Source organism: Ascidia mentula, chromosome 6 (genome assembly GCF_947561715.1).
Source record: "Ascidia mentula chromosome 6, kaAscMent1.1, whole genome shotgun sequence".
Lineage (NCBI taxonomy): Eukaryota > Metazoa > Chordata > Ascidiacea > Phlebobranchia > Ascidiidae > Ascidia > Ascidia mentula.
In genome coordinates, this window is record NC_138571.1 from 14,143,893 (window position 1) to 14,171,697 (window position 27,805).

Genomic DNA, 27,805 nt, shown 5'->3' on the forward strand with positions numbered 1-27,805 from the left:
TGTTTGTAAACATCCAAACTAAATCTGCCCAACATAAAATTTTCATAATTTCATGCATTTTATTTTCTTAACTCTATCACTCAACACAATCGGTAATACCGTAAAAAGTTTGCATTCAAGTACTCCTGTCGGCTTGTAATTTAAACATTTCCCCGGATAGGTTAATTTAGTCATTGTCAATAGAGATGACAGAACGCGAGAAAAGGTTTGTATTTAAATAAAATAGCGTTCTTACTTACTTTACATGTTAATTTTGCGCTTCCAATCAGTTAAACAAGTGCAAAAAGAAGCGAGCTGTTATCTAGCAAACGTTTAGAAGGCCAAAACATGGAGGTCGAAGACCCAAACGCTGCCATGTTAAGCAACTATGAAGTTTTAAAACTATTGAACGAATACGTCAGCGACCAAAAGACAACCAACCAGTCACGGAGTGACCAAAACCTTTCAACAATCACATATGAAACACTGAAGTATTTAAAGGAAACTCCCGCAGTTGTCCAAGACCAAGAATGCATTGAGACCGCTGTAAGGTCTCTGGCTCCGTTTGGATTAACTAAAGCGGAAAAGTTGCAGCTGATCAACCTCCGTCCTTCAACAGCGGTTGAAATCTCTTTGATTATTGAAGAAAGCGAGGAAAGGGTTACTGAAGAGCAAATAGAAGACATAATTGAAATTATTTCTCGCTTACCGGAGCCTCCCAGTGAAGAGGCGATGGAAGAGGGAGAAGCCAAATGAAAGAGATTTATTTGGTTTGCGTAAAAAATATGGCATGGAATATATGTTTACACAAAAGGAAGGTTATGAAGCTTGGACATGTCGAGGAGTCTGTTGCTGTAAAAAATCATGATGATTTGGTTTTATATTTTACTATCAAGTGTTTACCTGTTTGTTCAAAAAGTTGAAACTTGTGCAATGCTTTAAAATTCGTTACTAGGGATATGCTGCAAATTTACAATTTTGTCTGCCTTATTTTAACCGAACTGTTTAAAATTCCGTTAAATGCAAGATTCATGTGTCCATAGAATGTAGGACGCATCCTGGTCCATACATTTGTGTGTGGAGGAGTAAGAGGAATGTATGAGGAAGCAAACGATTTACTTCCGTATCGTTGCCCATCATGCGGGAGCAGTACAAGGTTTCGAAGCTTGGTAGCCTTGCGAATGCACATGTCTGTAATACATTCTCTGCCTTCTGTGAACAAAGATGACAACAATAATAATGGATCAGGGGATTTAAAAATCGAAGAACTCAAAGGTCCAGTGGTCAGTTTTACATGTTTTTTTCTATGTTTAGGTTTGCTTGTAGAAATGCTGTCGCTACTGCCTATACCCCAAGCATGATTTTAGTAACAATTTCATGATATGTCATACATTTCTTTAATTTGTATATTTGTTTTAAAAATACAAAAAGGTTTTAAATATATTTGTTTAGAACAAATGGGAGGCGTTGTTAACATCTGGTACATCTGTTGATTCCATGTTCGACAAATACTCATCCAAAATGGATGCAATTCTCTCAAAGTATGATAAGTGAGTATATATTTTTTTTTATTTATTGCTAAATACATAACTTTGTTTTGAACCAACAACACATATGTATGTATCCAAAAAATTGCTTTTTGTATCAAATGTTTGACTAATAGGCAATCACAAGAACTTGAAAACAAAGTGAGAATATCGAAACAACTTGCTGAAATTCGAAAGCAAAAGAGGGAATTAAAGAAGATGAGCTCATCATGGAAAGCTGCACATGATGTTTCTCAACTTGTGAAAGACACTGATGATTTAATACAAAGACGGTAATATTGCAGCTATTTTTTTTTATCTAAACACGGTATTGTGTTGTTATCAACTATCGAGTATTACAACACAGTAAAGTATATGTGAAGGTTGCCTGGCAAGTGTAGCTTAGTTGGTAGAGTGTCGGGCCTGGTTAGCCCAGGGTACCTCACTGGGAGCTTGATTTTTCTGGTCTCACTCTGACTTAAAAGTCGCTTATGTAGGGAAAAGTCGCTTATGTAGCTAGACTGCAATACCTGGGCTGTGAAGCCTGTAAACATAACTATTGAGTATTATATTTTATTTCATCTAACACACAACTAAAGTTGCATGTCTAGTTGCATAAATCTATTTTACATTTTTTTATGTAGGGTCAGTGAATGTGACAAACAGGATAAAGATACAAGACCCACAAAAGAACCTAAAGTACATTCACAAAAAAAATATTAATTTCCCACTAAAAAACTAAACTGATTTACATCACAGGGTGTTCGAAGTAACTTGTCGTCTAGTCTTTCAAAGGTTGAAAATCACGAGTTAGAACGACAAGTTGAGCTCAGTATTGAGCTTGCTGCAAAATACAAATCCCTTGCCCTTCAAGCTGAAAACAAGCTAAAAGAAAAGGAAATGTAAGTTCATAATGTTATTCTAGGCTATAAAGCTGCCATGCACTTTTTACAAGTATGTGTTTGAATAGCTTTAAGTGGTTTTATGAGCCCACAGGATTTGAAATGTCTATTGTGGTTATATTTTGATGGAGATTTTTTTTGGTATTCATGAAGGCTACTTGGGCTTTGAAAAAATGGTTTATATGCTTTGCTCGTCATTTAATACCTTTGCGAATAATTTGATAGTTTAATCTGTGTACATATATATATATATATGATTGAACCATACAATATGAAGCTGTTTTGCAAATATATTACACAAGACAGTCCAATTATGATGAAATGACATAAGTGAGCAGTATATCGAAGTTTAAAGGTGCAATATAACTAGGATAGGTATATACATATATATATATTTGATTTATATACATTTTGAAAAATTGCTGTAACTCTTGTTATGTTGAATTTTGTGCATTACAGTGAAGAGAAACACATGAAAAAGTACATTGAACATGTTGCTAAGAAGGAGAATCTGGCACGAACACAATTGGGGAATTTTATGGAAGAGATACTTGAGAGAGCGGAATGTGCTGAGGAAGAATTGGAAGTGAGTTCTTTGTCCACGCCACAACCACAGATAAAAACAAACAACTTTCATGCTACAGAAGTTGTAAAGAAGTTGTCTGTGTCAACATGAATAACCCCTTTATGTGGGTTGGTTCAAATGAAAACATGTTTGTCAGTTTAACCATAGGGCTGGCATTCTATGGTTCTATTCTTCACCATTTCTTATTGTTATGGCGAAGAAAATATTATTTTGATTTACTCTCTTGTTCTGAAAGTTTTTTTTATGTTAAAAAGAAATTTTACCCAAAACAGCAGTTATGTATAAACACAAACACATGTGAAACTACAATGTATTGTTAAATGACATCAAAATCTGTTTCACTTATTGTAATTAACGCAATGCACCTATTGCCAGACATACAGAAGTCAGTCAAGTGTGATTGGATTTGGATCCAATAGAACCAGCTTGGTGGATAGAAGGTAACCTTTTAATAATTTTTCCAAAAATTAGTTTATAACAAATAATTCACTTCTGTAATGACGCAAAATTGCTCAGTATAATGTTTGTTGTATCTTTAGGAGATCATTGGGAGGTTCGGTTGGAAAATCGAAGAAATTATCAGATAAACGTCTTAATCATTCTCTGGTTTGTGTTTTTTGTAACTTTTCTTTTTGTTTAAAAATTCTACAAACTGACTTTTCCTTTCAACGCCCAAAATATTATTACTTTGTCATAAATTATTTAAGATGAAAGTGTTTGTGGTAAGGTGTATGTGCACTGTTATCTTTTTCTGAAACATTCTGTTTATTGCAGCCAACTGGAGGATTCAGCAGCATGCCCAAACCAAAATCAACCTCATTTGGGAGTTATGATAAACACTCTAGGTATGTATAATGTCACATATGTTGTATTTTAAACTATGTCATTAAATTGCATAATATACAATGTATGGACTTAATTTTGAGTAGTTTTAGCGGTTTGGATTTTACATGCAGTAAAATTTAAACAAAAAGTTTGCAACAATTGTTTTTTTTCGGCGGGTTACACTAGTTTGGTACCCAATGGTTTAATGGTGACGATGTAGTCGCCATGAAGTGGATTTAGCTAGCAAGATCATTATAAGTCACACTATAGCTGTACTGTACTGATGAGACCTGTTAGGTCGAAACAGTCACCCTGTCTGCAAACTATAAAAAAGTACAATGACCATGTGTTTAATGTGTTTGGGGACCTATGTTTTATCCAGTGATCCCTATGTTGATGAAATGCTGGAGCCACCAAGTAGTCAAGAATTGCCGCGGAAAGCTTTGCAAGATAAAAGACGCCATTCAAAACGAAAGCAGCTTGCTGGCATAGATACAAAGAACCTATTTGACGGATCGATTTTAAGCCCTTTTTCGAACAAACAAAAATCGGTAAGCAGGCTTTTTTTTCCTTTAAATTTTCTGAAACTTATAAATGTATAATGTTAAATGGGCTTAAGTGGACACTGTGTGGATTATATGCAAAAAAATTACTTTGTTTTCCAGCGTTCTCAAGTCTCAGAAGAAGAGAGGAAACTTACACTTTTCTTTGTTTTCGCCCACCTACCTTCAACAGACCTTCTGAAATGTGGTGCAGTCTGCCACGAATGGAGAGAAGTATCAAGAAACCCACAACTGTGGAGTCGCATCTGTTTTAAAAATATTGCCATCAACACCAAAGTATGAAAATTTAATGACTTAAAAAGCAAAAACTAATATTCATAAACCTATCTGTGGCTATTTCTTGTTCAGCTGCTGTATTCTATTTCACGGTGGTCCACAGAAACTTGTTTGATCAATCTCAGAAATGTTTCAACTATTGAAAAGCATAACCAGAGCATCGGTAAGTTTTGACAATTTGTTGATAATGGACCTCGAGGTGGATATTTTATGGATTTTTCAGTGTGCTGTTTTTTTATTGCATTTACGCATGTTTCTAGTTGAAGTCTTAACATTAATATTTTAGAAACTATTAATTTTTTACATCATAGAACTCTTAAAAACATGTATGATTTTTAACAAGTTATACAAGAGCAAGCCCAAGTCCTTGTCTTTTTGTTGTTTTTGATATATATATATATATATATATTCCGCCTATAATTCAGTATCATCAGCATTACAAAAAACAACGCTTATTCAAATAAATTTTTTACATCATTTAATTTTTATGAAACAGGAACCTTCACCCTCTACATTATGTTTTAAATTAACTTTTAGGTTCATTTGAAGAAGGTTTGGAGGCCATTTTACAAGCAAGTGGTGAACATCTGTTGGTGATTTCTATAGAAGACTGTGATCCTGCTGTTACAAGCCGAACAATGTGGTTGCTGACCTGCTACAATAAGTAAGTGAAACCTGCGTGGAAACAACCTCAAATTTATGTAATTGCTTATCAAAAGCATTTTTTTATAGTTTAAAAACAGTTTTAGTGCCCATTTTATATTACTTTGGTCAATTGGAGCTTGTGCATTTTACTTCAGATAATATTCACTGTTAGTTTTTGTAATAGTTATTAATGAAAGCAAATTAAGGGAATTATATAATTGTTGGTAAATATTTGCCAGGAATGTAAGGAGTGTGACATACAGAAGTGCTTTGGATCCAATCAGTTACCAGGTTGCCTGGGCGATGGGAACTGCCTGCAGAAACATACAGAGCCTTGAGGTCGCACCTCTTTATCCATGGCAAGTGTCACCACAAAAACAGCACTAATCTTAAAGATTGCTATGTATGCTGTTTATTTATTGCTGCATTTTAGTGTTTCTTAATGAGGTAAATGGTTCACCCCAGAGTGTATTTCATGCAGCAATTGTTGTTTGCGAGATTTGCATTGCACCATTTGTCAAAATGATGTCAATGCAGTACACAACAATGCACTGCAAACTTTTGTGGGCCAGAAACATTGCTGAAAATGGTTAATAAGCATTGATGTACATAATGTGCATCACATAATGTTTTTGAATCACTGTACAATGTACATTTTACATGCATGTAGTTCAGGTGTCTTCGCTGCAAAGCACCAATGACTTAACACAAAGTACCAATGAATTAAAACCAAATAATGAGTGATTTGTGTTATCGTCTTTAATATTTATGCAGTGCATCAGCTAGCTTGTTTGACAACAATGTAGCAAGACTCATGAGTTGGTGTTGGCCAAGACTTCAGGCTTTAAGCATTGGAGGATCTGGGATTGATGGCCGTGGGCTACTTGCAGTGGGTAAGTCAATTTATGCACCCTCTATCTCACAGTCAAAAGTTTATTTGTGGTAAAGTGATGCCAAACCCATATTGAATACTAATGTTATGTATTGTTCTGATGCAGCACTTAATTGTCATCATCTCAAAGTGCTAGAGTTGGATCATGCGAAAGGTGTGACTGAAGAGACTGCTAGAACAGTTTGCAAACATGGACTCAAAGGTATATCTACAAACCTAGCAGTTATGCACAAGCCACAAATAAAGAAACGCATACTAGTGGTTAAAGAATGCCCATGGTTTTGGGTTCCAACCCACCAAAAGCAAAAAATCTTGTTCCAGCGTTTTTTTGGTTGTGTCTGCAATCTGACTAAGTAACAGCCAATTGTGATTTCTAAGTTGGAACGAATACAAGTAGGACCATATGTCGATACATTTATTTCTGCTCTGTTTCAGAACTCATTTACAATGTGACACCAAACTTTTTTACCCACAGATCTCCGGATGTTACTTTTCACACATACGCCCATTGTTGCCTCAACTGTTGCTGTATTTCTTCATAATTCACACTTGAATCTCCTTAAAATCACTGTGTCGCAACAAGACTATTTCCCGAAGAAGGGAAAGCAGGCAAAGCTGCTCCCTGAGTACCACAAACTTCAGGCTGCTTTTCAGGTGAGTAATTTGTATTAACTGCTTGTATATAAATCTTTGTTTGTGGCAAGTTGGATAATAGTTGGTGTTGTTAAGTGTGGTCAGAGTTTTAAAATAAAAAAAATTTTAGACTAATTCTGTACCAGCAGTTCAAAATAATCACTGCGTAATTCAAATCCAAAAATTAAACTTTACGTCTGTTGATGTGTTTGGTCTTATTTCCATTATTCAAGACACTTTGTTCATTTCAGAAACTTCTGAAACAGCCCAAATATCACCAAATTCTGGAAATTGAATGTTGATCATTACCTACTACATTATTCCAGACTCCTGTTCATTGTTTCCATTATGTCTTGTGTAGAATATTATGGTTATTTTTATATCATCTTGAAAATGGTGTTTCCTTTACTTTGTACAGTATTACAGTGGAACATAACTATTTTGAACTTACTCACCAGTTACACAAATTTGTCTTAAATAGGTTATTAATAATTAATTTAACCCATGGATTACAAAAAACAGCTTATCGATGACAAGTACACCACTGTAGAAAATCAGGCTGTTTATGTGTACCTAATGTACACCAAAGTACAGATACAATATTTCTGCACTAATCTGCCTTTCCTGTGCAATAATAAGAAAAGCAGTATTTCTGGCAATCTTCCACAATGATGTAACTGCAATCAGCTTTTACTGTGAAACCTTCCATATTTCTGTTCACTGGCATTGCATTTCTTGCGCTGCCGATGGTAGAATGTTTTAAATTGACTTCATAGTATGTGTTTGTTGTTTCACTGTGCATGTGATGAGATAAGAAAGAGTCAACTGCTCTATATGATTAATGCCTTTAGCAGGGGTTCAAGTCACGGATACCTCGCCAAAGACTAGGAATACAACCAAATTTTTACATGCCTCGCCATAATACCATTCTTAAATACTGAAAAACAGGTGACACATATAATTTAGTGCATTTATCTTGTGTAAATTTTAGATTTTTCGTGTGAGTATTTTTTCAACTGTTTATGTGTAAACGCAGAGCTTGCCCATACTATTTATGTTTAAAATATAATTATGTTTCAAAACAGTTAATCATGATTGCATTTTGGTAAAAACATCAAAACCTGCCAGGCAATTATAGATTTTTGGTGGTCATTGGTGAAGTTGTCATTCTTTACAAATCATGACTTGATGTCTATTGTGTTACCCACAAATCTTGTAAACTTTTAGTGCATTCTAACAAATGGTTTATTTTTGTGTAAATTTTGTAGATTATCCAATAGAGAAGACTATTTGCTGATTTGTATTACCTCCTTTTATTGTATTGTATGGTGGTTTATTAGGCGTGCTTCATATTATTTTGCATAAAATGTATGATAATACGCATTTGGATTTGTTTTATTTTGCTGTTACAGCATTGCATAAAATACGAATGCAGCAACCAGACACATCAAAATCTTTGCAAAATAATGTAAACTTCAGTCATAGCTTAAGGCAGTTGCAAGGCAATGTATAAATACCATGACATTTACCAAGTCACGGTGAAAAACACCGAACTGTGATAAACTCTTTATCAGCATCTGCCCGAGGCAGTGATGCCCATCTTTTCCTTGCAAAGCTTATTTCAGGAAATCTTTTGCAAGGGGCCTTTTGCTGAGGAATTGTTTAAAGATCAGTTAGTTTTTCGCGTGCATTTCAATGTGGAACTGTTGATGTAATATCAGTTATTTTATTGGTTTATCAACGTTTTGTTTTCGAATACAAGTTAAGTGGGAAAGTATTGTAAGTAGACTATTCCCCAAATGTATAGATTTGTGTGTCTGGTCCACACATACGCGGGAAAATGTTAGGATTATAATTTAATGTGAATCGAAAATGCCGACCAACCACGGTGAACGGTTCTTTAGCATCTTCTGGTTATGCGTTACCTCGTAATCGTTTACGCGCCTTTTATTTGTTTTTAAATCCTCTAGCAATTAATCCCACACAGTAGGGTTGATTTCTGCCCTTTTGCTATGTCTTATATTTTTCAGGTAAACTATGCTGTCGTCGAAATTAGAAATCTTGCTTGGGGTTTTTCTTTTTGCAACGGTGTTCGGAAACACAACAAATGCACCGGATCAATGTGTGCACGTTCTAACCAGCGTATGTGACGGTAAAAAAGTAGACAACCCTCAAAACTACGGTACCCAGTGCAGCGGACTCGCAACCGAACTGGCCCAGTTTAAAACCAGCGTCCAAAACGACCTCCACAGTAAGTTTTGTTATTGTGATTAAAATATGTTTTATAACATTTGCACAAAATTTCCAGTTTTATGTACAGATTATCCGGAATGTTTATCTGTTGCAGTATTAAAAATATGTTATGTGTGTATATATGTTACAGCCATTAATCAACTTAAACACACTTTGTAAGGTAATATTTTACTTCTGCGTGATTTTGAATTTCTGGATAAAATGTTCGCAACAACGTAGCATTTATTTTCCTACCAAGCTTTGACGGTGGCGTTGAGGGAATTGCAAAATGTGGTGAGTTTGCTGCTTCAGAACACCCAACTGATTCATGCCACAGCGACGCCGACCATCAACGCACTTAGCACTGATGCCACGTTGCTTGGCTTGCCCGTGGATTGCTCACAGACATCTGCTGTTGGTATCGTCACACTCAGGTCTGGGAAAAAGGTTTACTGCTCCGAGGGGTGGCTGGTAGGTTCATGTATCCTATAATTCAGTCCGTCAATGCATGTTCTTTATGATGATAAAACCACATGACCTAAGTCTTGTAGTACAAGATAATTTAGGCCTACCATATGTAAAAATGTATACAAATATGCGAGGCCAGAACGAAAGAATAATTTCGTATACGAATTCCTCATGGAAACAAATTTGCCAGCATCGAAATCTAACTGAAATTTAGCGTTAAAACGCCACTGTCTTGCCTTGTGAAAGAATCCTGTGTCGTTTTCAGGTGTTTCAATATCGCTTCAATGGCACTTTGGACTTCCGCACCTTCAAATGGGAACAATACAAAACCGGTTTTGGGCGGTTGGACTCGGAATTTTGGCTTGGTCAGAAAACTTTATCACCAACACCTTACCCTATGATTTATACATCTGTACCCGTATTGCACAGTGCTTTTTTTAATTTAACAAAATATTTCAAGGGTTAACTCATTTCTCGACCACAATTTAAGGTCTCGACGAGGTTAATGAGATCACCTGGGAAAATAATTGTCGTTTACGAATCGACTTGTGGGATTTTGATGACGCTCACGTCTACGCACAATACGAGTAAGATTGTTATTATTTATATAAGCATGGGGGCCAATAATATGAATTATGATTGTATTTGGGGTTTTCAACTGACTATGACCCATGCAAAAATGAAATTCTCAAACATCCAAGCTAATGTATTTCTACACCCCAAAAATGGATAATTTTACTTCACAAACGTGCCCAAATTGCACAAAAATGTACATTCCACATAGGTTGATAAAAAAGGGCTTATACGTTGTTAAGGTACATTTAAATTAGGCAATTTTTTGTTGATTTGCCTCTGTTTGAATTTTGCCACATCCCAATATTTTCCAGTGAGTTCTCCGTTGGCAACGAAACGGAATATTATCGACTTCGTGTGAGCGGCTACAAAGGAACGGCTGGGGACGAGATGTTCACGAACCGATATTCACAGAACAGCATGCTTTTCTCGACGATAGACCGGGATAACGACAAGTATTGATGACCAGCATAGCGGCTAATTTTCCATATTATAGTCACATTCATTAGTTTATCGATAACTTACTTAGACATGGAAAGTATTTTAAAGCATCTTTCCCACCCAAGTAGCTATAGTGCAGATTTTCTATGTTAGTAAAAAAATAAATGAGACCATAACTGGGTTCCCCAGAAGTAAAGTTAGCACGCAGAGCACTGAATTCAACTCGTTGGTACGTTTTTTTTGTAATCACAGCTTTGACGTTTGGGACTGAAAGACAATTATCTCGTACCACTGTAAAGTATATACCTTGTTACGCAGAACACGTTGGAAGCATTGCGGCAAGGAACGCGGTGGCTGGTGGTACGACAATTGCGAGGGAGCACGCCTTAACGCAATTTGGACGCGCAAGCCCTCCATAGACGACGCAATTGCTTGGGATAGCTGGAAAACGAAACGCGGGGGAATCACCCGTACCGAGATGAAGGTCCGTTGTGACGTGTCACCAACACAGGCCTGATGGGACGGAATTGTTCTAAGCTGCTTATATGGCTGCTCTATATTAGTTTTGCGGGGTTTGTTTGAAGGAATGATTTGTCGTGGAAATTTTATGCTGATGACCCGACCGCTCAAACGTTAAAATAAGACCACCCAAAACAGTGTGGCAATTTTTCTTTAAAAATGTTTTGAAACAAGCAAAACTTATAGTACGCGCTGCTGTAAATACGAGCTTTGAACTAATGCTACATACAAAACTGAGCAGATTTGAATATTATTATTTAAATAAACTATGCTAGACATCAATGCGCAACAGTCTTATTTCATTGCTAATAAACTAAAGCAAAGCAAACTGTCATCAATCGTTGTCAAAGGTAATTGCGCCTTCAGGGCGTTTTGCACTTCCGTAGGTTCAAATGGAAACAATACACTTTTTTTTTAAATTTTCATTAAAATTAAAGAATTTTTAATTAGTTAGATTGTATTAACTTACATCTCGATTATATTCTTCCCAAAACTGGGATATACAATGTTCGTGATAAAATAGGCAATAAAATTCAAATATCGCTTGATTTCGCTTTGCTCAGTATTAAAAAAAAATTGTATTGTTTCCATTTGAACTCATATTGCAACATCTGATAAGTGTTTCAACATGTGTGGATTCTGTACAAGTTTATTAAATCCACCCGGACGTTCAAAGTGAAAGCAAAACGGAAATTTGCAAACAGAAATAACACACAAACAATGTCTTCCGCACTGCGCAATACAGTGGTATTTACACAGGGTTGCACTTATTTCTGTTACCTTTATGATCGTTTCAAAAAGCGACAGTTACTCACTTATGGTGACAAATATTGAAACGCGGCTTTTGTCAATTATAAAATTCCAAACCAGCGTGTGAAAATTCATTAAGGACCAAGGTTTGTAATTATAATTATGTACATCAGTTTTTTCCAAGTTTTATCCACTTAGATGTTGCTGTCGGCATCGAAATCATAGAACCAAGGCAGGAATCTCTTTCGCCAATCCATAAAGCATACCAGTGTTCCGATGAAAACGCCAATAGCTGAAAGCTTTACCAGCAGCCCTCGAGTAAATGCATATTCCTCGTAAGTCAGCCACATCACTACGCTCAAAATATCTATGGCAATCGTAAATAGACTTGTTGCCAAAAGACGCTTTAACATCTGTATCGTTTTTTTGGCCGAAATCGAGTCGGAGTCATCAGTCCGTACTGTTTTCATGTTCTTTATAATCGGGTACAAAAACAAAAACATGGTAATGAGATGAACTTGGAAGAGGAACGACAAGACCACTGTCGGAGCCCAAATAGTTTTCTCTGGTAGAATTAGGACGACAGAGGCGAAATACACAGCCTCAAGAATCAGCATTTCCCAAACGAGAGCCGCGCTCAGAAATCGGGTTATACTTGAGGTTAGTGATTTCATTCTCTCGTCCGTGTAGAACAGGCGTTGTCTCGCCCAAAGGATGAAATAGGAAAATGCGAAAGAATACTCCAAGGTAATGTAATAAAGACCCCTCATGAACCCACAAAGACGGCTTTTTGCTGCAACCAATATCTCGGAAATAAACCAGGAACCAAAGCATATCATCATACAGAAGGCACCAAGAATGCTTAGTATTCTTATGAGCTTGGGGTATGAAAACGAGCTGCATATCTCTCTACTGGCACTGTTGTTCCTCTGCTGTGTTTTATAGTGATATACACTCAGTGGAACAATCATTAATCCAACCACAATGGTTAGGAAACCATCGATTGCAATTTCTGCTTCACTGAATGTCAGGCACGTAGCGTTGAAACCTTTGTCTCCTGTATTGTTAGTTGATTCAGTAAAGTTTTCCATCATTACATTTAAACCTGTCTATTGAAACTGTGGGTGGCTTATTCCCCTTTAGTGGTGTTTACAGTTTAATATCGCCCATATGCCATCAAGTGCAGTCGTTAAATTATTAATACTAATAGATATAACAGTGTTTCTTTCATATGATAATTGCCAAAATCGATTTTTTGGACAGCTGGGTGCAGAGTTACAAAAGCAATCTGTGTTACTGTTTGGTTAAATTTAAGGTAAGTGAAAATTTGTAACCCAATAATCCCCATTACAGCAGATTTGAAAACAAAAAACTAACTCTGTTTTTTAATCTGTTATATAACGGAGTAATTTTCCATTGACTCGTTTGAATCAAACTGATTCGGTCTGCGGATATTTTCATGACTCGTATACGTAGGAGCTGCGTGCACATTACGGTTTAGAGTATATATTTATTACCCAGCATTCTCTGCATAAGTAGGTAAACAAGTTTTGAGATGCACAATAAGGTTGAGTTGCATGTTTTACGTTTTATTGGATGAGTCGCATCAAATCGCAAGCATTATATTGATTACAGAAAAGCTATTACACTATACTGCTGACTAACAAATGTTATGTGTCTATAGTGGCTATAGTGCCTTCTTTGCAACTAAAACACCAATGCTCTAAGCCAACAACGCGCTCTCCACGCAGTAGATAGACCGGAGTTCCCGAACCAGGTTCTTTGGAATCGAATCCCAGTCATCAGTGACGCCGTTCTCTCCTGACGCGTTCTTCCCAGTTAACATGTAGGTGTTGATGGTAGATCCAGATTTTCCGAGTGCGCTGCAACCGGGACTGATCAATGTGAAAGTGAGGAAGTAATCTCTTCCGGTACCGGTCGGCACACTGTACGAAAAGGAATACATGATTTACTGTCATATTGCAATGATATACCGGTAGTAGTTCATTATTGAAAACAGTCTAAAGTTTGAGTATGAAGAGACTGGCCCATATTGCTATACCACTGTTATGTTAAAAAGGTCTGGTCAGCTCCCTATAATGATGGCGCTACACCAATCGAAAACCCGGGAGTTGTGTTCCTAAGTCTTAAGTTTATTCGACAACTGTAAGAATCGCTTTGTATTATGTTTGTGTAAATTGACGGCGATGTATTTCGAAGAGTATCAAAAGGATCCACGTGAACATATCATTCATTGCGTTTCAATATTCATGATGTTAAACGCATTTGGAGCTGGTGTATTATAGGTGTTTGGTATATCCCGCCGAAATAAAATAACTTTTCATCTCATTTAAGTGTTCTTCATCTTCTTACCTAAGGGAGACTTCGTCGCTGACGATTCCTTCCTCCGGGACTTCCACTTCCGTACGTCCGTTGAACGTGACCGGAACATTCACCTTCTCGTCGACTTTGAGGGAGTTGCCAAGTCTGAGAGCAAGTTTTGCGCCTGACAGCGCATAGCCTCCATGACCCTCTGGGCGACCATGGAGCTTGATTCGAATTCTGTCCGCTCCCATTACGCGGAAATCCACGTCGTCCAAGACCACGCGATAGCGACCGAAAGTTCGACTAGCGCTGTGAATTGTTTGGATTGAAATTTTGTGTTAAATTTTATTAAATTTAAATTTAGGCGTTAACCAAGAAGTTAAAAAAACTACAAATGCAAATTATCAACTTTTAGTTCAAACAAACCAGCCAGGGGTCGTTATAAAGTGGCGCTTTGATGTAAATTGTACATGCTGCAGTTTAACGTATTTTACACTTTTGGTTGCAGCGTTCTAACGTTAATTATCCAAAACAGGTTAATGAATAAACTGCACTCTTTGTCCATTTGTACAAATATGGACCATGGTTGACGAGGTTGTCAAATTCTGGCCTGCGAGTAGATATACCTGTAGTGTCCTTTACCAGTGTTTCCAAACATATTATATGGAGCCCAAACGATATCTTCGGGGTTGGGTATCTCGTGTTCAATGTTGTTGACGATTTTGAAGGGAGTGATGCAGAAATTATCCAATTTTTTAGCAGCTTCCGTTATTTTTACCTGATCGACAACCAAACGTTATAGCGTGGTATAAAATACAAATTCAAGCCAAAATGACGGTATTAAAAACTACATAAATCTTTATCAATTATATTATATGCGCAAAATAGCCATAATAATCAATGAGAGCTGCAGACAGGGTGTATACACGCACTGTTTCGACCAGTAAAGTCTCATCAGTACAGCTGTTGATGTGGCACTGTGCTAGCTGGTAGACTAGCAGGCACACAGATTTCCACTTTGTGGTACCTTTCGGTCAATCGTCGATCTGTTGGTTACCAAACTAGGTAACAATCAGGTCGAAACCTTACAGGTCGAAACAGTGCGTGTATACACCCTGTCTGCAGCTCTTTATCAATAAGTTACATTAATTTCGCGTACAAAAGGCGACTTAGAACACATGATAGAAATCCACTCGCCATTATTCACAAAAAGCAAATAATGGTAAACCGCCCGACATTGGCTTCATTCTTTTCTAGTCTGCTGCGCTATTTTTGCTGCCATCAGAAGCATTTTACCCAATCATAGTAGCCGCACACTGATGGTCTGCTGTTTCATCTACTCCAACGCTTTTGCATTATCGCGCTAAGGCTGTTACCGTGACGATAAAACAAAATCATCAAGCATTTTTCCATATTTTTACCACTGTGTCTTTGATGGTGATCGGAGTAGAAAACGGGAATCCCATAGTGCGTTGATCTGGGTATGCGGAACTTGTTGTTCCACAATAACTCATGCTTCCACATGTCGCTACCTCGTTGATCTGATCCACTTTGTTGTTGCTCACGAAGAGGCCCAAACACCAATTTTCACACTCCTTCAGGAGGCAAAAAATCGCAACCGTTTTTAGGCATCTGCGTCTGATTCGCGTTAGTGGTCATACATCCTTATACAAAACATATGCAATTGTATGATGATTTCGTGTCATAACCGTACTATTTACAAGTAAAGTCATGTCTTCCGTGTATAATAAAAGTGCTGCAATAATCAATAGAGACCCTTGTTTGTTATACAAGACGATTAGAAATCGTTTAATATTATAACCGCGCTTAGAGACTATTGTAACTCTAATAAAAATATTACCCTACAATAAATACATATTGTGTTGTTTCTACAACAAACCTTTCTCCCACGAGGTAGCATCATATTGTACGGCCATCCGCACTCACAATTTCCAGCCACTGTGTTTTTGACGTGCTTTGTTTCCTCCACGTTCACCCAATCCTCGTGCAGACGCTTGATCACCGACGAGTGGACGTCGAAGCGCTTAAGAACAGCATGGTCCTCGTTCGCCTTCATTCTGCCGTGATAGACCATTGTCATTAGAATATGTTCATGCGACCATTTGTATAGGTCCACTTTGTATAGGGATAATGTAGGATAATAAGAAAACAAGGTGAGGCCCTGTGTGCATCTCACTAAAAATATAATTTGGGACTGCAAAATTCCACCCATGAAAGAAATAATCATTGAAATAAGTTGCGACTAAAACAATGGAGTTTGTGTGCGATGGAGTTTTTATTTACTCACGCCGTAAACAGGTGATATTTCTCAATTGGATTTCATTTAATGATTCAAGAAGCTTCGTGCACTGCTTTAGCTTAGTGTGCTGCATTGCTTGAGTACAACAAATTACACATGCGTTCAGCCCGTTTCCAATACTTACACGTGCACAAACTTGTCCATTTCAATCCACCTTCTTCTGTCGTCAACGTGCTTCTCGGGGCAGATGAATAAACGTAATGTCACAGGAAGCTCCCCTGTTTAATTAGATAAAGTCAACTTTTGTCTCGGCAGTTGTTTGGAAATTTGTTCAAGGTCAAACTGTGTTTAAATTCTTCAATATATTTCGAATTCCCTGCAGTGCTTTTGGGTCACCTAAAACATTTTTACAGACATGACTACTAACCACGTACAGGCTCACTCAAAAACCGTCAACCAATAGACACTATGCGAGTGTTTGAATTGGTTTTGTTTTGAATGAAAACAAAAACTTTAACAATTTGTATTGATTACACCACCTTTTTCCCCACTCTTTCGACGCAAGCGAACATGGAAACTGAACGGTTCGTGGTCGAGCTTGTTGTCAACCTCGTGCTTCATCTCTGGTTCTTTTAGGAACGTATTAATGTCGGCACACTGAAAATTTTTCTGTGCCCATTTTCCACCTTTCCACCTGAGGAATATCTTGTTTATATTGGGATTTTGGTACTGTGAAATCAGTAACTGTAATTGACAAGTAAATGCTTGATTTTAGCTTTGTTTTTCCTTGCGATTTTGGAGTGTTGGATTGTGACTAAATACACATAAATCTTTTGTGACTACCCAAAACAAAAAAAACATTTGTTTTTCTTTCCAACTCCTGCAACCAACATATATATGCACAGTCCAACGGATCACTACATATTAAACTGACTGATCAAATCCTTTTGGTGTCTCTCTTCCTGGCAAGACGAGAACGTCGCTGGGCTCAACCACCACACCAGGATTTTCTTCTCCAAGCTCTGTCTCACAATTGTCAAAGTAGGTTTGAGCTATGTTGTCCACATGTTTGTGCCAACGAAAGAAAACTGGGTCTCTGGCGGCAGTGGCAGGATCAATCATGTAGGTGCTCTGTAAGCACATTACATGGTATGAAACTAGAGACTGTTTGTGTAAAAATGTGTCTTCTTTTAAACTTTACATTGCATTTTCGACAACTTGTTTCAAAACATTTGCGTCATTCACTACCATTAAAACAGTTAGTGGTGCGGTGATTGTGGAATGCTTGAGACGAGTGAATAGCTTATGTCCACTAAAAGTAAGTCAAGGCCAGATTAGCAAACCTGTCGCGTAGTGCGCCATGTCAGTTGAATTATCTTTAAAAATGTCTGTTGCGGTTGTGGCAGAATTTCAATCGGAATCAGGGTAAAACAAGCATTTGTGATACTGTTGTTTTATTAACTCTACGCTGGAAGTTTTCATATGTACACGATGATTCTCATTTGTTTCATGTTCAAGGTACTCCGTTGAAAGGCTTATTTGCAGGTTATTAGTTACACTTTTATACACTGTACCAAGTTTAACCCACAAAGTCCAGCTTAACTTTTTAATGCTAACATGACTCAGTCTTTAGTATGGTATAAAATAAAGGAGTATTAGATTTACAGGCTTTGCGGGAAGGGGGTCATGCCTATCATGGCATTGCATGAAAAATTACTGCGTTGTGATAAAGGAATATGTAGGTTCCTTCACATCTTACCCCGACTATTTTGTAGAAGGCCATGTGTCCTCGGTTGTGCAAACTGAAATAGTTGGCTGTAAACTCGCCGCTGGTTGCTTCGAGAATGTGGCCCGCCAGATTGGGAGACAATTTCAATCTAGAGCGGAAAGTTGCTTAAATAAAGAGGAATTTTGTAAATATTTTCAAAAATAATTTGAGATACTGAGGACTAAACCATGAACCAACAAAGTTCACTTCCATAAATTTTTTGATTCGTTTAACAGAGAATTTGTAAAATTCTTACTCAGAATCTGCATTTTCGGTTTCTATAACAGCATCTTCGGTCTGAAACAAGTTGACCAGTTTGTCCTCATACATCTTGAACTTGCTCTGGTCATCCTCGGTCCAAGAAAGTCCCGGTGGCCTCGGGTTCATGCGATAGTCTTCGTTTAATTCCTTGCCGGCGTCGTAGCCATCCGATTCCACTTCAGCATATTCGTAGGGCTAAAAATTTGCGGATTTTTTTATTTGCTGAGCTTGCAAATGGTGGGTAGTGGCTTGCAACTGCCTATAAGACGTGAAAAAAACACCTATGCCACTATACATGCTCCTATGATTATTGAGGCTTGTTGGAATTTTAAAAAACATACGGACATTCTTTTCGAATCAAAAAAAGTAAAAAATATGCAATTTTCGTCCCTTCTTTAAAACAGGGCTAAATAAATCCCATCTTTAAGTCTATGCTGTTGACGCAACGCACCTGAACTGGGTCCAGACCCCAGGACTCACGTTCGGCGTCATATCTGGCCAACATCTGTGCGTGCAAGTACACAAACAACTCACCCTGTCGCTTTGGGCGGCGGTGGTTACCACCATACACGGCGTGCCAATGCCTGCGGACACAACGTTTATCAATGGACAGAATTTAAACTCTCTGGGCCACATGAACCCGGTTGGTTACGAATATAGAAGACAGCAACGTTGTATAACCTTTTAACTATAACAAATTACAGCAAACGAGTTTCTAACGAGGAACTTAAACTAGTATGCTGAGCTAGTGAAGAAGATGTTCGCAACGAAATCCAGGTAAACACACATGGAGGCTGGATAAACTGGTGATTACATAAGTTTATTTCTTCCAAACAATTAACAAGCTTGGTGCATAGAAGGTTATCGTTAAAAGTAAAACCAATGTGTACTTATGGTGAAAGTTGAAATGCCCATCATTACGGAAATAGTTCATTCGGCTTTCTTGAGGTGGCCGGATAACTTCGAGCTTTTTCGGAGGTGTCATCACAGAAACTGCAGAAGAGGGAGTAGGAGTGGGAGTAGTAGGAGGTGGAGGAGGAGGAGGGATTGTTGGTGGTTTCGGAATTTTCGGTGGCTCCGGATACCTCAAATAAAATAATAATTGTTTATTCAAAACAGTATACATTTTTTGCCACACAGGAAATCGAACTCAGGATATCCTGACCACGATATCCCCAATCAGGTTTCCTTCTTCGTATGTGGGTCAGGCGTTTGGTAAATGTCATAGGTTATTTGTCGAAATTATACACGTACTGTACAATGCAAGTTCTACAGTACAATGTAAGCGTCGAGATGCTTGCACCAAGATGTACAGTGGTAATGATTTACTGCCATACTGACATGATGGTCATAGAGTATTTCTAAGGTTGTAAACACATTTGAGATGAAGTAACAATTACTTGATGTGATCGGACTTGGCCAGGTCGCTGTGGACGATATAGCTCTCAATAGCCCACTTGTACAGATCGTGGTTCACTTCGAAACTCTGTTGTCGAGCTTCTGCATAATCCAGAACAGCGTTAAGGTCATTCGTGTTGTCTTCAAGACGTTCCAGGTCCTTGATGAAGACTTTGGCCTTGGCTTTGTGATCGTCGTCGAAGTTACTGAAGTAGCTGCAAACAGATGTGTAGATTTGATACAAAAGGTGGACACACAACGCTTTGCATATGTGACGTATTTTCGAGAAAGCAAAGTTGACATACGGCAATATACAAAAACTTAATTGCACATTTCATCTTATGCGGGCGTTGGGTTGTGTTAATTGTAAGTGTCAAGATGCCTTTCTCTTATTTTTCACGACTTATGAAACCTTTTAATTTTTTTGTGCGTTGGAAATTTAAGACAAAAATAGAAAAACAAATTTTTCGCTGTTATTGGGAACAATTCCGGAAAGTAGAAAATCTGTCGGGCTGCGAAAACTCGTTTTACCTTGCAAGTCCGAGGCCTGAAGCGTCCTCATCGTTGTCGATGGGACCGGAAGGACGCCAGTTGAAAAGCTTTTCGAAACGTTCTTGAAACTTCACCGGCTCGGTGCGGTTATCTGTCAAAACATATTACACAATTGGCTTGTTGCGCAAATTTTGAACAACATATATGATCAACAAATTATTTAGCAACAAACGTGTGATGAAATTATACCAACCAGTGTGGACCAATGTAATACAAAAGTGAGCAATAGTTGTTGGACGAAATGCAAATATCAGATGGCCGCTATCATTGAGTTCTTTAATTTACATAAATTGAACTTGATTTCTAAAATTTTAAGTCTTAATTATAAATTATTTTTTTAATTGTTTATATTTCATGTAGTTTCTGGTGCTAGCTTTAACCTATGCTACATGCAACTAACTGCTGGTAAGTAAAACACTGTAGAAAAAAAAGCTTCCAAGTGATCAGTCTTAAGCTTTATGACGCACCCCGTTTTAACAGTTTCTTCCACTGCTCGACGACACGTTTGATTATTCCAAAGTCGCTGTCCGATTTTACCAAGGCGGTCACCATTTCCGCGTATTCGGAATCTGCTTTTTGCGGCTTGTTGTCTTTTATCAGAACTTGTGCACGTGTGTAGACCAACTTGTTGTAGTTTAGCGTGTCCTCAGTCGGCTGAATGTAAGTTTAGACAAGCATAAACACATATAGGATTCGCCAATGTTTTTAAACTCTGATTGCTTCAGGTTGTCTATCAACTTTATAGTTAATTTACAACATTTAAGTTTCTCATAACTATATGGGACACACCGGCCGTTGAAATCTTACAGAAACGACTAGAATTGTTTTTCCAAAAACGGCGTTCCGGACCGTCCTGTTCTACTTTTAGCACCGAATACAACCTCGAAACTCACGTTTCCGTGATAATATTCAACCATATCCTGGGTGTCATCAATAAGCTTTTGGTAAGACAAAGGGGATTTCTCCAAACCGATTTTCATTTCTGCTCCTTTTCCTTTAACCTTCAACGCATCACTTGCGTATCCTTCCATCAGGGGTATCATCATCTGAACACTCTTCTTCTTCTCCTCCACTGGCTTGTGTGCCAGTTTGTTCCAATATTTCAACACGTTGCTTTGCTTCCCGTACGAGGAACTGTTTTCCAGCGTCACCGCTTTAGTAATCTACAAAATGAAACCAAACGAATTTGTTAGGGTCGCTGAATAGAACACATAGCAACAATTCGCAAAATTATTCATCAATCTTTGTCAAAAAGTTTTTGTCCTAAAAACCGTACGATGTTTTATGCTCAGCTGGGTCGCGAAACTGATTGGTTTTGAAACAGGAATTCCTAAAATTATGCTGTCAGCTGTTTAGTAGGGGTTTGTGTAGAAACTCATTTAAATAAGGTCGCAATGAAATATCCTTTCAAAAAATGGGGTCGCTGGACAAATATAGTTTGCGTAAGCCATGCAATATATCAATAATATACTTTCTGGTGTTAAATTACATATTTTATTATTTGCGCTAACTCAATACTAAATAAATCTGCAACACAAAAAAAAGCATCTGTAACTTCAGTAGATGTTTTATCTGAAAGTTTCAAACCTCGTATTTGGTCGCTTCGTCCTCGTCAGTATCATCTTCAACCGAGACATATTGACTGGCTGTAAAATAGCGGAATATTCAGGTAAGATGCCAACATTTTGAGTTACAGATTATAGCAGACAATGAAACAAAGTGAACAAGAGGCAACTTACATATGAAATCCAGAGAACAAAATATAAAAAGAATCAACTTTTAATTTATTTTTTTACCACACAAGGATTCGAACCCATGTTATTCTGGCAACGAATTCCGACATCGCTCAACCAATTGCTGAGTCATTGAAAAAAAAACTTGCCACATACCAGACGTAAGTTTCAGGTTGTAGCTTTCGTAGACCGCCTTCACCGTGTAGCTACCCTTCTTCTTGAACACGGGTCCCTTGGAGGACTGCACTAGGGGAACCACCTCCGAATACTGATCAGAGTATTCTCGGCTACCGGGCTTCCCCAAGACAACATATCGACGGGTTGGGGGGTCGATTGTGCGGACCAGTGGTTTGATTTTCTATTTAGATACCAGAAAATATCAAGTAATATCATGAAATACATTGGCCTCGTAAGACATTAGCACTGTACAAGTACTTTTATGTGCTTGCACTGTAAGTACCAGTGTGTTTGAGTAAGGATTTTTATCGGAATATTTTGATGGTGATGTGCATATTTGCGCAAAGGCTCCAGCCAGTGGTTGCGACTGACGGATATTGGTCTTATTAGGAAAAAGACATACAAATATAGAGTTATCAAAATAGCTATTTGATAGACAGTCAAAAACGTGTGACTCCAAAATTAAATCATTTCCACCTGCACTTCTCCATCAGGATCGGTGACGTAAACAGTTAGATTTCCAGCTCCCGGTTCGAATACCGGCTCAATCTTGCTTGGGAGTTTACCGACGTTCTTCATGGTGGCCTCAAACTCAACGACGTCTCCCTGTTAACAGTCAGTTTATATAGATTTTTAGCAATTATGGAAAAATATGGTGAAAATGTGGTTATTGTGAAAGAGTTATTTCTTGGCTATTTATTCGAGTCATGGGGTTATTGGATCAGTGAAGTTGAGACAAAACTTTGACATAAATATTTCCTGCAAAAACGCGATCCAGGATGTTTCAAATTGTAAAAAAACGCAATTTTCTTCATTGCTTTTACTAAAGAGTTAGACAATTACTAAATGCCACCAAAACCACATCTAATTTTTAACTGTATTTTGCGTACGAAATGCAGTAACAATAAAAGTGTTGTTCGTGTCGGATTTATCAACAAGCTTTTGTTAGGAATGTTTACAATAAAGGTGCATGAACAGTTTTTACCTTCTGGTATGGGACTGGACGAAACTTGATGTCGAAATTCACTTTTCTGGTTTTTTGTTGTTTCTTTGGTGGCGCGTAATCGTAGTCATCATCGGAACCATAGTCAGGGGCGGTGGACTTGGTGGCCGGACCATATTCGTAGCTTGATCCAGCCTCACCTTGGTAAGCTGTCTTGAAAGTCTACCAACAAAGGGCTAGTGAGTATTGAATCAGAATAACTTGTAACAACGTATTTTTGAGCGCATCAAGCATGAAATGGCAACGGCATTGAAGGTGCCCAACAAAGGGCACAATATCAATCATGGCTACCTACGTTTACGGCCGTTAATTTTATTTATTCCTTCAAATTTGTTTCTTTGACTTCGTCATTTTAAAGTTATATTTGCTTTCCTTTTAATTAAATTTGTTGCGTGACTAATTTTGTGTATGCGGCATTACGCATGAGCCGTCACTCATCCTACTAAGTTGGTGTATGTACTTGTTTATGTTAGAGTTAAGTATTCTACATGTTTGTTATATGCTTTTTGGGGGCTTTAGGTTTTTGTTCTATTTGATTAAGGTATAATGGTATGTTGAAAACAGTGTACATGTGTGTACCAAGTTGAATCTGTTGATTTAAAGATTGAGAAAAGTTTACAACGACTGTTGAGCTATTTTTTGAATATTTTAGAAGTAAACGTTGCACACATTACCTTATCCGGTTGGTGGCGCAAGATAGCCAATTCCTCGTCGCTGTACGAGTAGTCGAACGAATCGTAGTAAGTTCCAGCTCCGTACACACTATCATACTTCCAAGCATAGTTCATCCAGGACAAAGAACTAGGATTACCTGTCGACAATTTACGGCCATATTAGACGAGGCAACGTTGTTTGTAATTCAACATTAAAGTCATTAAAGTTGCGTTACTTTTTCATAGCATTTCCTTCAAAAATACGGCGACATTTCCCGGCGTCTTTTTGTAATACGTTTTTGTTTTTATTTGTTAATATGATCACAGTTTCAACTTCTACCTTTTCTAACTGTTTTGCCTAACTGTGATTGGAACCCAAGTTACCCTGCTGGACACGATTCCCGTTCAGATTTTCTACTTTTAAGGTTCAAGCTCTTTGACCAATCAACTAATTGCCCAACTTTTACCTTCTACCGGGTCAAGTCCAAGCGCAGCCCCGCACTCGTGCGCCAGATAGTGGAGAAAACGACGCAGTGAGTTTTTCTTCACCTTCTTGTTGTAGCTTGTTATTCCAGCGAATGACGAATGCCTTCAAGTTATAATATTTTTAGTTTTGTGAGCTATAGGTAGATGGCACTGTTTCGACCTGTAAAGGTCTTATCAGTAAAGCAGTGTGACTAGTGTATTTTATGTTTAAATCCCTTCGTACATGCGCTCGTGCACTCCTTTTCTACCTTACCTTGGGAAAGAGTTTGCAGTGGAAGCCTTATTCACACTGTTTTATATGTTTGCTAAAGAAATTCAGAACGTTTTTATCGACTAAAGGTCGTTGTTTTTATTCTTGTTGCTTCTTTTGATAATACTCTTACTATTTTTTTCGTCATTGCAAAAAAAGAATGTGCTTGGTCTTTTTTGGTCTAGAAATGGTATATTATGACCTTACTCGAGAAACATAGCGAAGCCCCTTTGGCCGTTGTTATCAATGGCATATCCCATGTTCTGGGGATTTGGAGACCGGCTTGCCATCAAACACCATATATGGTCATCATTGAAGCCGGTTTGCAGAAAGTTTTCCTCCATCACTGCATAAACATCGCCTTTTGTCCATGGAGTATCTGGGGTCGGATCCTCGACCTATTTGGTAACGTATGTGACAAATCCTTTTTAATAAGTGCTATGCCGGTTATTTGTAGTGCAAACTATAGCTTAACAATTCGATTTGTTTAGCATCTGCGAACTTTATGACCATCAGCTTTATCCATATATTAAGGAAGCAAAATTTGCGCGCTATCGGTAACCAAAGTGTTGTTCCATTCATTCTAAGATACTTATCGAATTTAGCTGGCAAACTGCACCTTTCTGGTATCAGTGTAGTCGTAATTGAGTTTCAATCCTGCTTGCTCGAACACAGAGAAGAGATCAAGCGTGGTTTTAAGTTGGCCTCGTAACCCTGCTGTGTAAATCTCCATGTCCAAAATAGGTAAGCTAAAATCCTTCACAAAGTCAATGTCGATTTGCACGTCGCGGAAATGCTGGAAAAAACAAAGAAAAAAATTGTGTAATCTGAGTAAAAACACTAAACAATAAAGCCACATGTGGATAGCAAGTTCGCACGCATAATTGCATGGTATTGCTTACTAGTGCGAAAATACAGTATTTACTATTTGATTTTATATATCTGAAAAAAAAGCATTTTTTCGCTTGCGTAATGTCACAGGCGTATTTTGCAGCTGCCAAAAGTTGGTTTAAACATAAATATTCACATATCGCGTGTGTGTGGATGTACTGTGTGAGAATGTACCAGCTCTGTTAATGTTATATTCAATGCGCATTCGGTAATTAATGAAGCGGGTTGCCGGCTTGTTGTATGAACATCCATTGTTGGCCAACAAACCGTAAGAATTGGCGTGGGCGGATGCCGTGCGGTGGGAATAGCAAAAAGAGCCGCAATATATACCTTGCTCTTGCGCGAAATTTCAGAGAAATGGAACGTCTCTGATTCGACCGTGACGGTGACATCCATCTTGGGTCCGTTATGCACCACTGTTTCCACCTTTCCCGCACTCATTCCACCGTCGCTGAACATGATGTGGACACCGGCGGTCACGTGCGTCCCGTCTGGTTGTGACGTCACTTCAGTGCCGCCCAGGTTGGAACGAAAGTAGGCGGCAGATGCTCTTCCCGCTCTAAAAGCATGAAGCATTATGGGTAGGTTGTCCGGAGGCATATGATCTGTTTCGTTCAGAAGAAGAAGGCATGGTGGCGGACCCAGGCAAAAAAGAGTCGCAACTATGCTTTTATTACGTCATGCGTTGAAGGCTTACCCCGTATTGTATAATCATTTCCTTTACCGGGTAAATATTCTCGTGTTACAAGGCTGCAAATACCTCATACTCTAATAGCTGAGTCAGGTAACATTCGCACCACATCCGTAGGTTTTTCGTAGCCTTGAGCATTCTTACCTTTTCTCCACAACGAGTGTTCCGCTGACCATATTGAGGGCCTTATTAAAGGGTCCATGCTGATCAACATCGAGTTTAAGTTCCAACTTTTGGCCCTTTTGGAGTGCTCCGTAATACCCGCTGATAGATTTGTTGTAATCAACTAAAAATCAATTAGGTTCTATGTAAATACGCACAAAGAAATGATGTGATATGAGGAGCGGTTATTTGTCACATAAAGTTACAAAATGGATAATCGTGTGGTCAAGGTTTGTCAGCAAACGACCAAAAAATCGGCGTTTCGTTTGAAAGTTTGCCTAAAAGGCGAATAAAACATCAAATCAAGGCAAAATGTTTCATACTTTCGCACAGTAAGGCAGGATCAGATCAAGTTATTTTTACTTTGCGTGGAACATTACTTAGCACAAGAACAACATGGGTGCCGACAACACCGTTGATAAAGCGCCCACGTAAAGGTAAATTCTACACAGAAAATTAACTGTCTGGCGATGGATCACAGCCTTCCGTGTTGGGATACGATGGATGGCATTGATAAAACCATATAAGGTTATCGAGTCGAGCGCCCACGTGAAGATGATTTCCTTACGAATAATTAACGTCTGCTTTGGAATTGCAGCAAGTTGCATTGGGTGGTTATGGGCTGCAAGAGACTGCATGGGACGTCCCGTGGCCACACAAAACCGTGCCTTTCCATATAGATAGCAAACTTGGCAACATTAACAATAAATGCTTTGTTATTGTTACCAAAAAACCATTCAACATGACACATATAAATTGCTGGTAAAGTTGTTATTTGAATCTGGTTACAAAATACTTTTGCCAGGTAAAAAAAAGATTGCTTTTTTGTCACTTGGTTACAAAGCGTTCTTTGAACCGAGTTGTCGATTGGGTTTTAAATAGGTTTTGCTTTGGCCAGAACGACCGGGTGCCCACATATCGCCTTTTGCGGCTTATCGCAACTCATCGCCTCCCAGTGTGACTTGCTGCGATCCTACAACAAACGGTGAATCCTTTTCTGTGAGGATCATTTTAAACATGGCTCGATAACCAAAGCAATTTTAAAATGGTCAAAAATGTTACAATTTAAGCCAACCTCTATTCTTGGGATTACGTCGCTTCAGTCCCGGATAGGTAGACATCCTTTTTAATCACTTATTCCTACTAATCAACTGTAAGTTTCCCTTGAAAACATGTGGTTTAGTATGAAACTCCTGTTGCTGCCAGGCATATTACAATTAAAAATATACTGCTCTTCTGGCATAAAATTAACGTATTGTATTCTTACGACGTTTCGTCTGCCATTCAGCGAGACTTCATCAGGTTTAATTTAACCCTTCAACCCTGGTGAAGGCTCTAGAATGAGGGCATGCTATGCAGTTCCACTGCTATCAAGTGCGAGCACT

General features: G+C 38.2%; 4 protein-coding genes across 4 annotated transcripts; 3 read left to right on the plus strand and 1 right to left on the minus strand.

Moving 5' to 3' along the window:
• The first annotated feature begins 185 nt into the window (after nt 1-185).
• LOC145905474 (DNA-directed RNA polymerase III subunit RPC9-like) lies at nt 186-1,037 on the plus strand. The gene has a single exon (XM_082992683.1). It carries the CDS (start codon nt 328-330, stop codon nt 733-735), a length of 408 nt encoding a protein of 135 aa, XP_082848809.1. The 5' UTR covers nt 186-327; the 3' UTR covers nt 736-1,037.
• LOC145905472 (F-box only protein 41-like) lies at nt 195-8,266 on the plus strand. Its single transcript, XM_082992682.1, has 19 exons — nt 195-205; nt 1,023-1,262; nt 1,432-1,529; nt 1,643-1,798; nt 2,150-2,204; nt 2,265-2,407; nt 2,867-2,993; nt 3,369-3,433; nt 3,533-3,599; nt 3,768-3,838; nt 4,201-4,369; nt 4,484-4,657; nt 4,730-4,820; nt 5,195-5,321; nt 5,542-5,661; nt 6,077-6,195; nt 6,301-6,396; nt 6,670-6,848; nt 7,079-8,266. The coding sequence occupies exons 2-19, from the start codon at nt 1,074-1,076 to the stop codon at nt 7,127-7,129; spliced, it is 2,097 nt and encodes a 698-aa protein (XP_082848808.1). The 5' UTR covers nt 195-205; nt 1,023-1,073; the 3' UTR covers nt 7,130-8,266.
• A 595-nt stretch (nt 8,267-8,861) lies between these two features.
• On the plus strand, nt 8,862-11,382 carry LOC145906513 (ficolin-2-like). The gene is made up of 6 exons (XM_082993945.1): nt 8,862-9,078; nt 9,319-9,530; nt 9,793-9,892; nt 10,018-10,114; nt 10,415-10,555; nt 10,860-11,382. The coding sequence occupies exons 1-6, from the start codon at nt 8,865-8,867 to the stop codon at nt 11,056-11,058; spliced, it is 963 nt and encodes a 320-aa protein (XP_082850071.1). The 5' UTR covers nt 8,862-8,864; the 3' UTR covers nt 11,059-11,382.
• Nucleotides 11,383-13,378: 1,996 nt separating this feature from the next.
• LOC145905456 (uncharacterized) lies at nt 13,379-27,586 on the minus strand. The gene is made up of 27 exons (XM_082992662.1): nt 27,496-27,586; nt 26,403-26,544; nt 25,898-26,126; nt 25,296-25,472; nt 24,884-25,074; nt 24,408-24,529; nt 23,962-24,098; nt 23,270-23,449; nt 22,762-22,890; nt 22,264-22,465; nt 21,962-22,020; nt 21,268-21,537; nt 20,842-21,028; nt 20,354-20,465; nt 19,825-20,037; nt 19,315-19,509; nt 18,876-19,008; nt 18,420-18,619; nt 18,155-18,272; nt 17,330-17,526; nt 16,935-17,089; nt 16,580-16,673; nt 16,036-16,213; nt 15,557-15,730; nt 14,762-14,913; nt 14,184-14,444; nt 13,379-13,756 (listed from the first exon to the last, which is right to left on the minus strand). The coding sequence occupies exons 1-27, from the start codon at nt 27,539-27,541 to the stop codon at nt 13,534-13,536; spliced, it is 4,476 nt and encodes a 1,491-aa protein (XP_082848788.1). The 5' UTR covers nt 27,542-27,586; the 3' UTR covers nt 13,379-13,533.
• Between the last annotated feature and the right edge of the window lie 219 nt (nt 27,587-27,805).

What these genes read in the sequence shown, in the direction of transcription:
- LOC145905474 (XM_082992683.1), top strand. Translation starts at nt 328, where the DNA reads ATGGAGGTCGAAGACCCAAACGCTGCCATGTTAAGCAACTATGAAGTT.
- LOC145905472 (XM_082992682.1), top strand. Translation starts at nt 1,074, where the DNA reads ATGTATGAGGAAGCAAACGATTTACTTCCGTATCGTTGCCCATCATGC. An exon ending in GATGATTTAATACAAAGACG is followed by an intron (nt 1,799 to 2,149) that starts GTAATATTGCAG and finishes TTTTTTATGTAG; the next exon opens with GGTCAGTGAATGTGACAAAC. An exon ending in AACTTCAGGCTGCTTTTCAG is followed by an intron (nt 6,849 to 7,078) that starts GTGAGTAATTTG and finishes TGTTCATTTCAG; the next exon opens with AAACTTCTGAAACAGCCCAA.
- LOC145905456 (XM_082992662.1), bottom strand. Translation starts at nt 27,541, where the DNA reads ATGTCTACCTATCCGGGACTGAAGCGACGTAATCCCAAGAATAGAG. An exon ending in ACTACACTGATACCAGAAAG is followed by an intron (nt 25,075 to 25,295) that starts GTGCAGTTTGCC and finishes GTTACCAAATAG; the next exon opens with GTCGAGGATCCGACCCCAGA. An exon ending in TTGAATATTATCACGGAAAC is followed by an intron (nt 21,029 to 21,267) that starts GTGAGTTTCGAG and finishes ACTTACATTCAG; the next exon opens with CCGACTGAGGACACGCTAAA.
- LOC145906513 (XM_082993945.1), top strand. Translation starts at nt 8,865, where the DNA reads ATGCTGTCGTCGAAATTAGAAATCTTGCTTGGGGTTTTTCTTTTTGCA. An exon ending in CGTCCAAAACGACCTCCACA is followed by an intron (nt 9,079 to 9,318) that starts GTAAGTTTTGTT and finishes TTTCCTACCAAG; the next exon opens with CTTTGACGGTGGCGTTGAGG. An exon ending in ACTGCTCCGAGGGGTGGCTG is followed by an intron (nt 9,531 to 9,792) that starts GTAGGTTCATGT and finishes TGTCGTTTTCAG; the next exon opens with GTGTTTCAATATCGCTTCAA.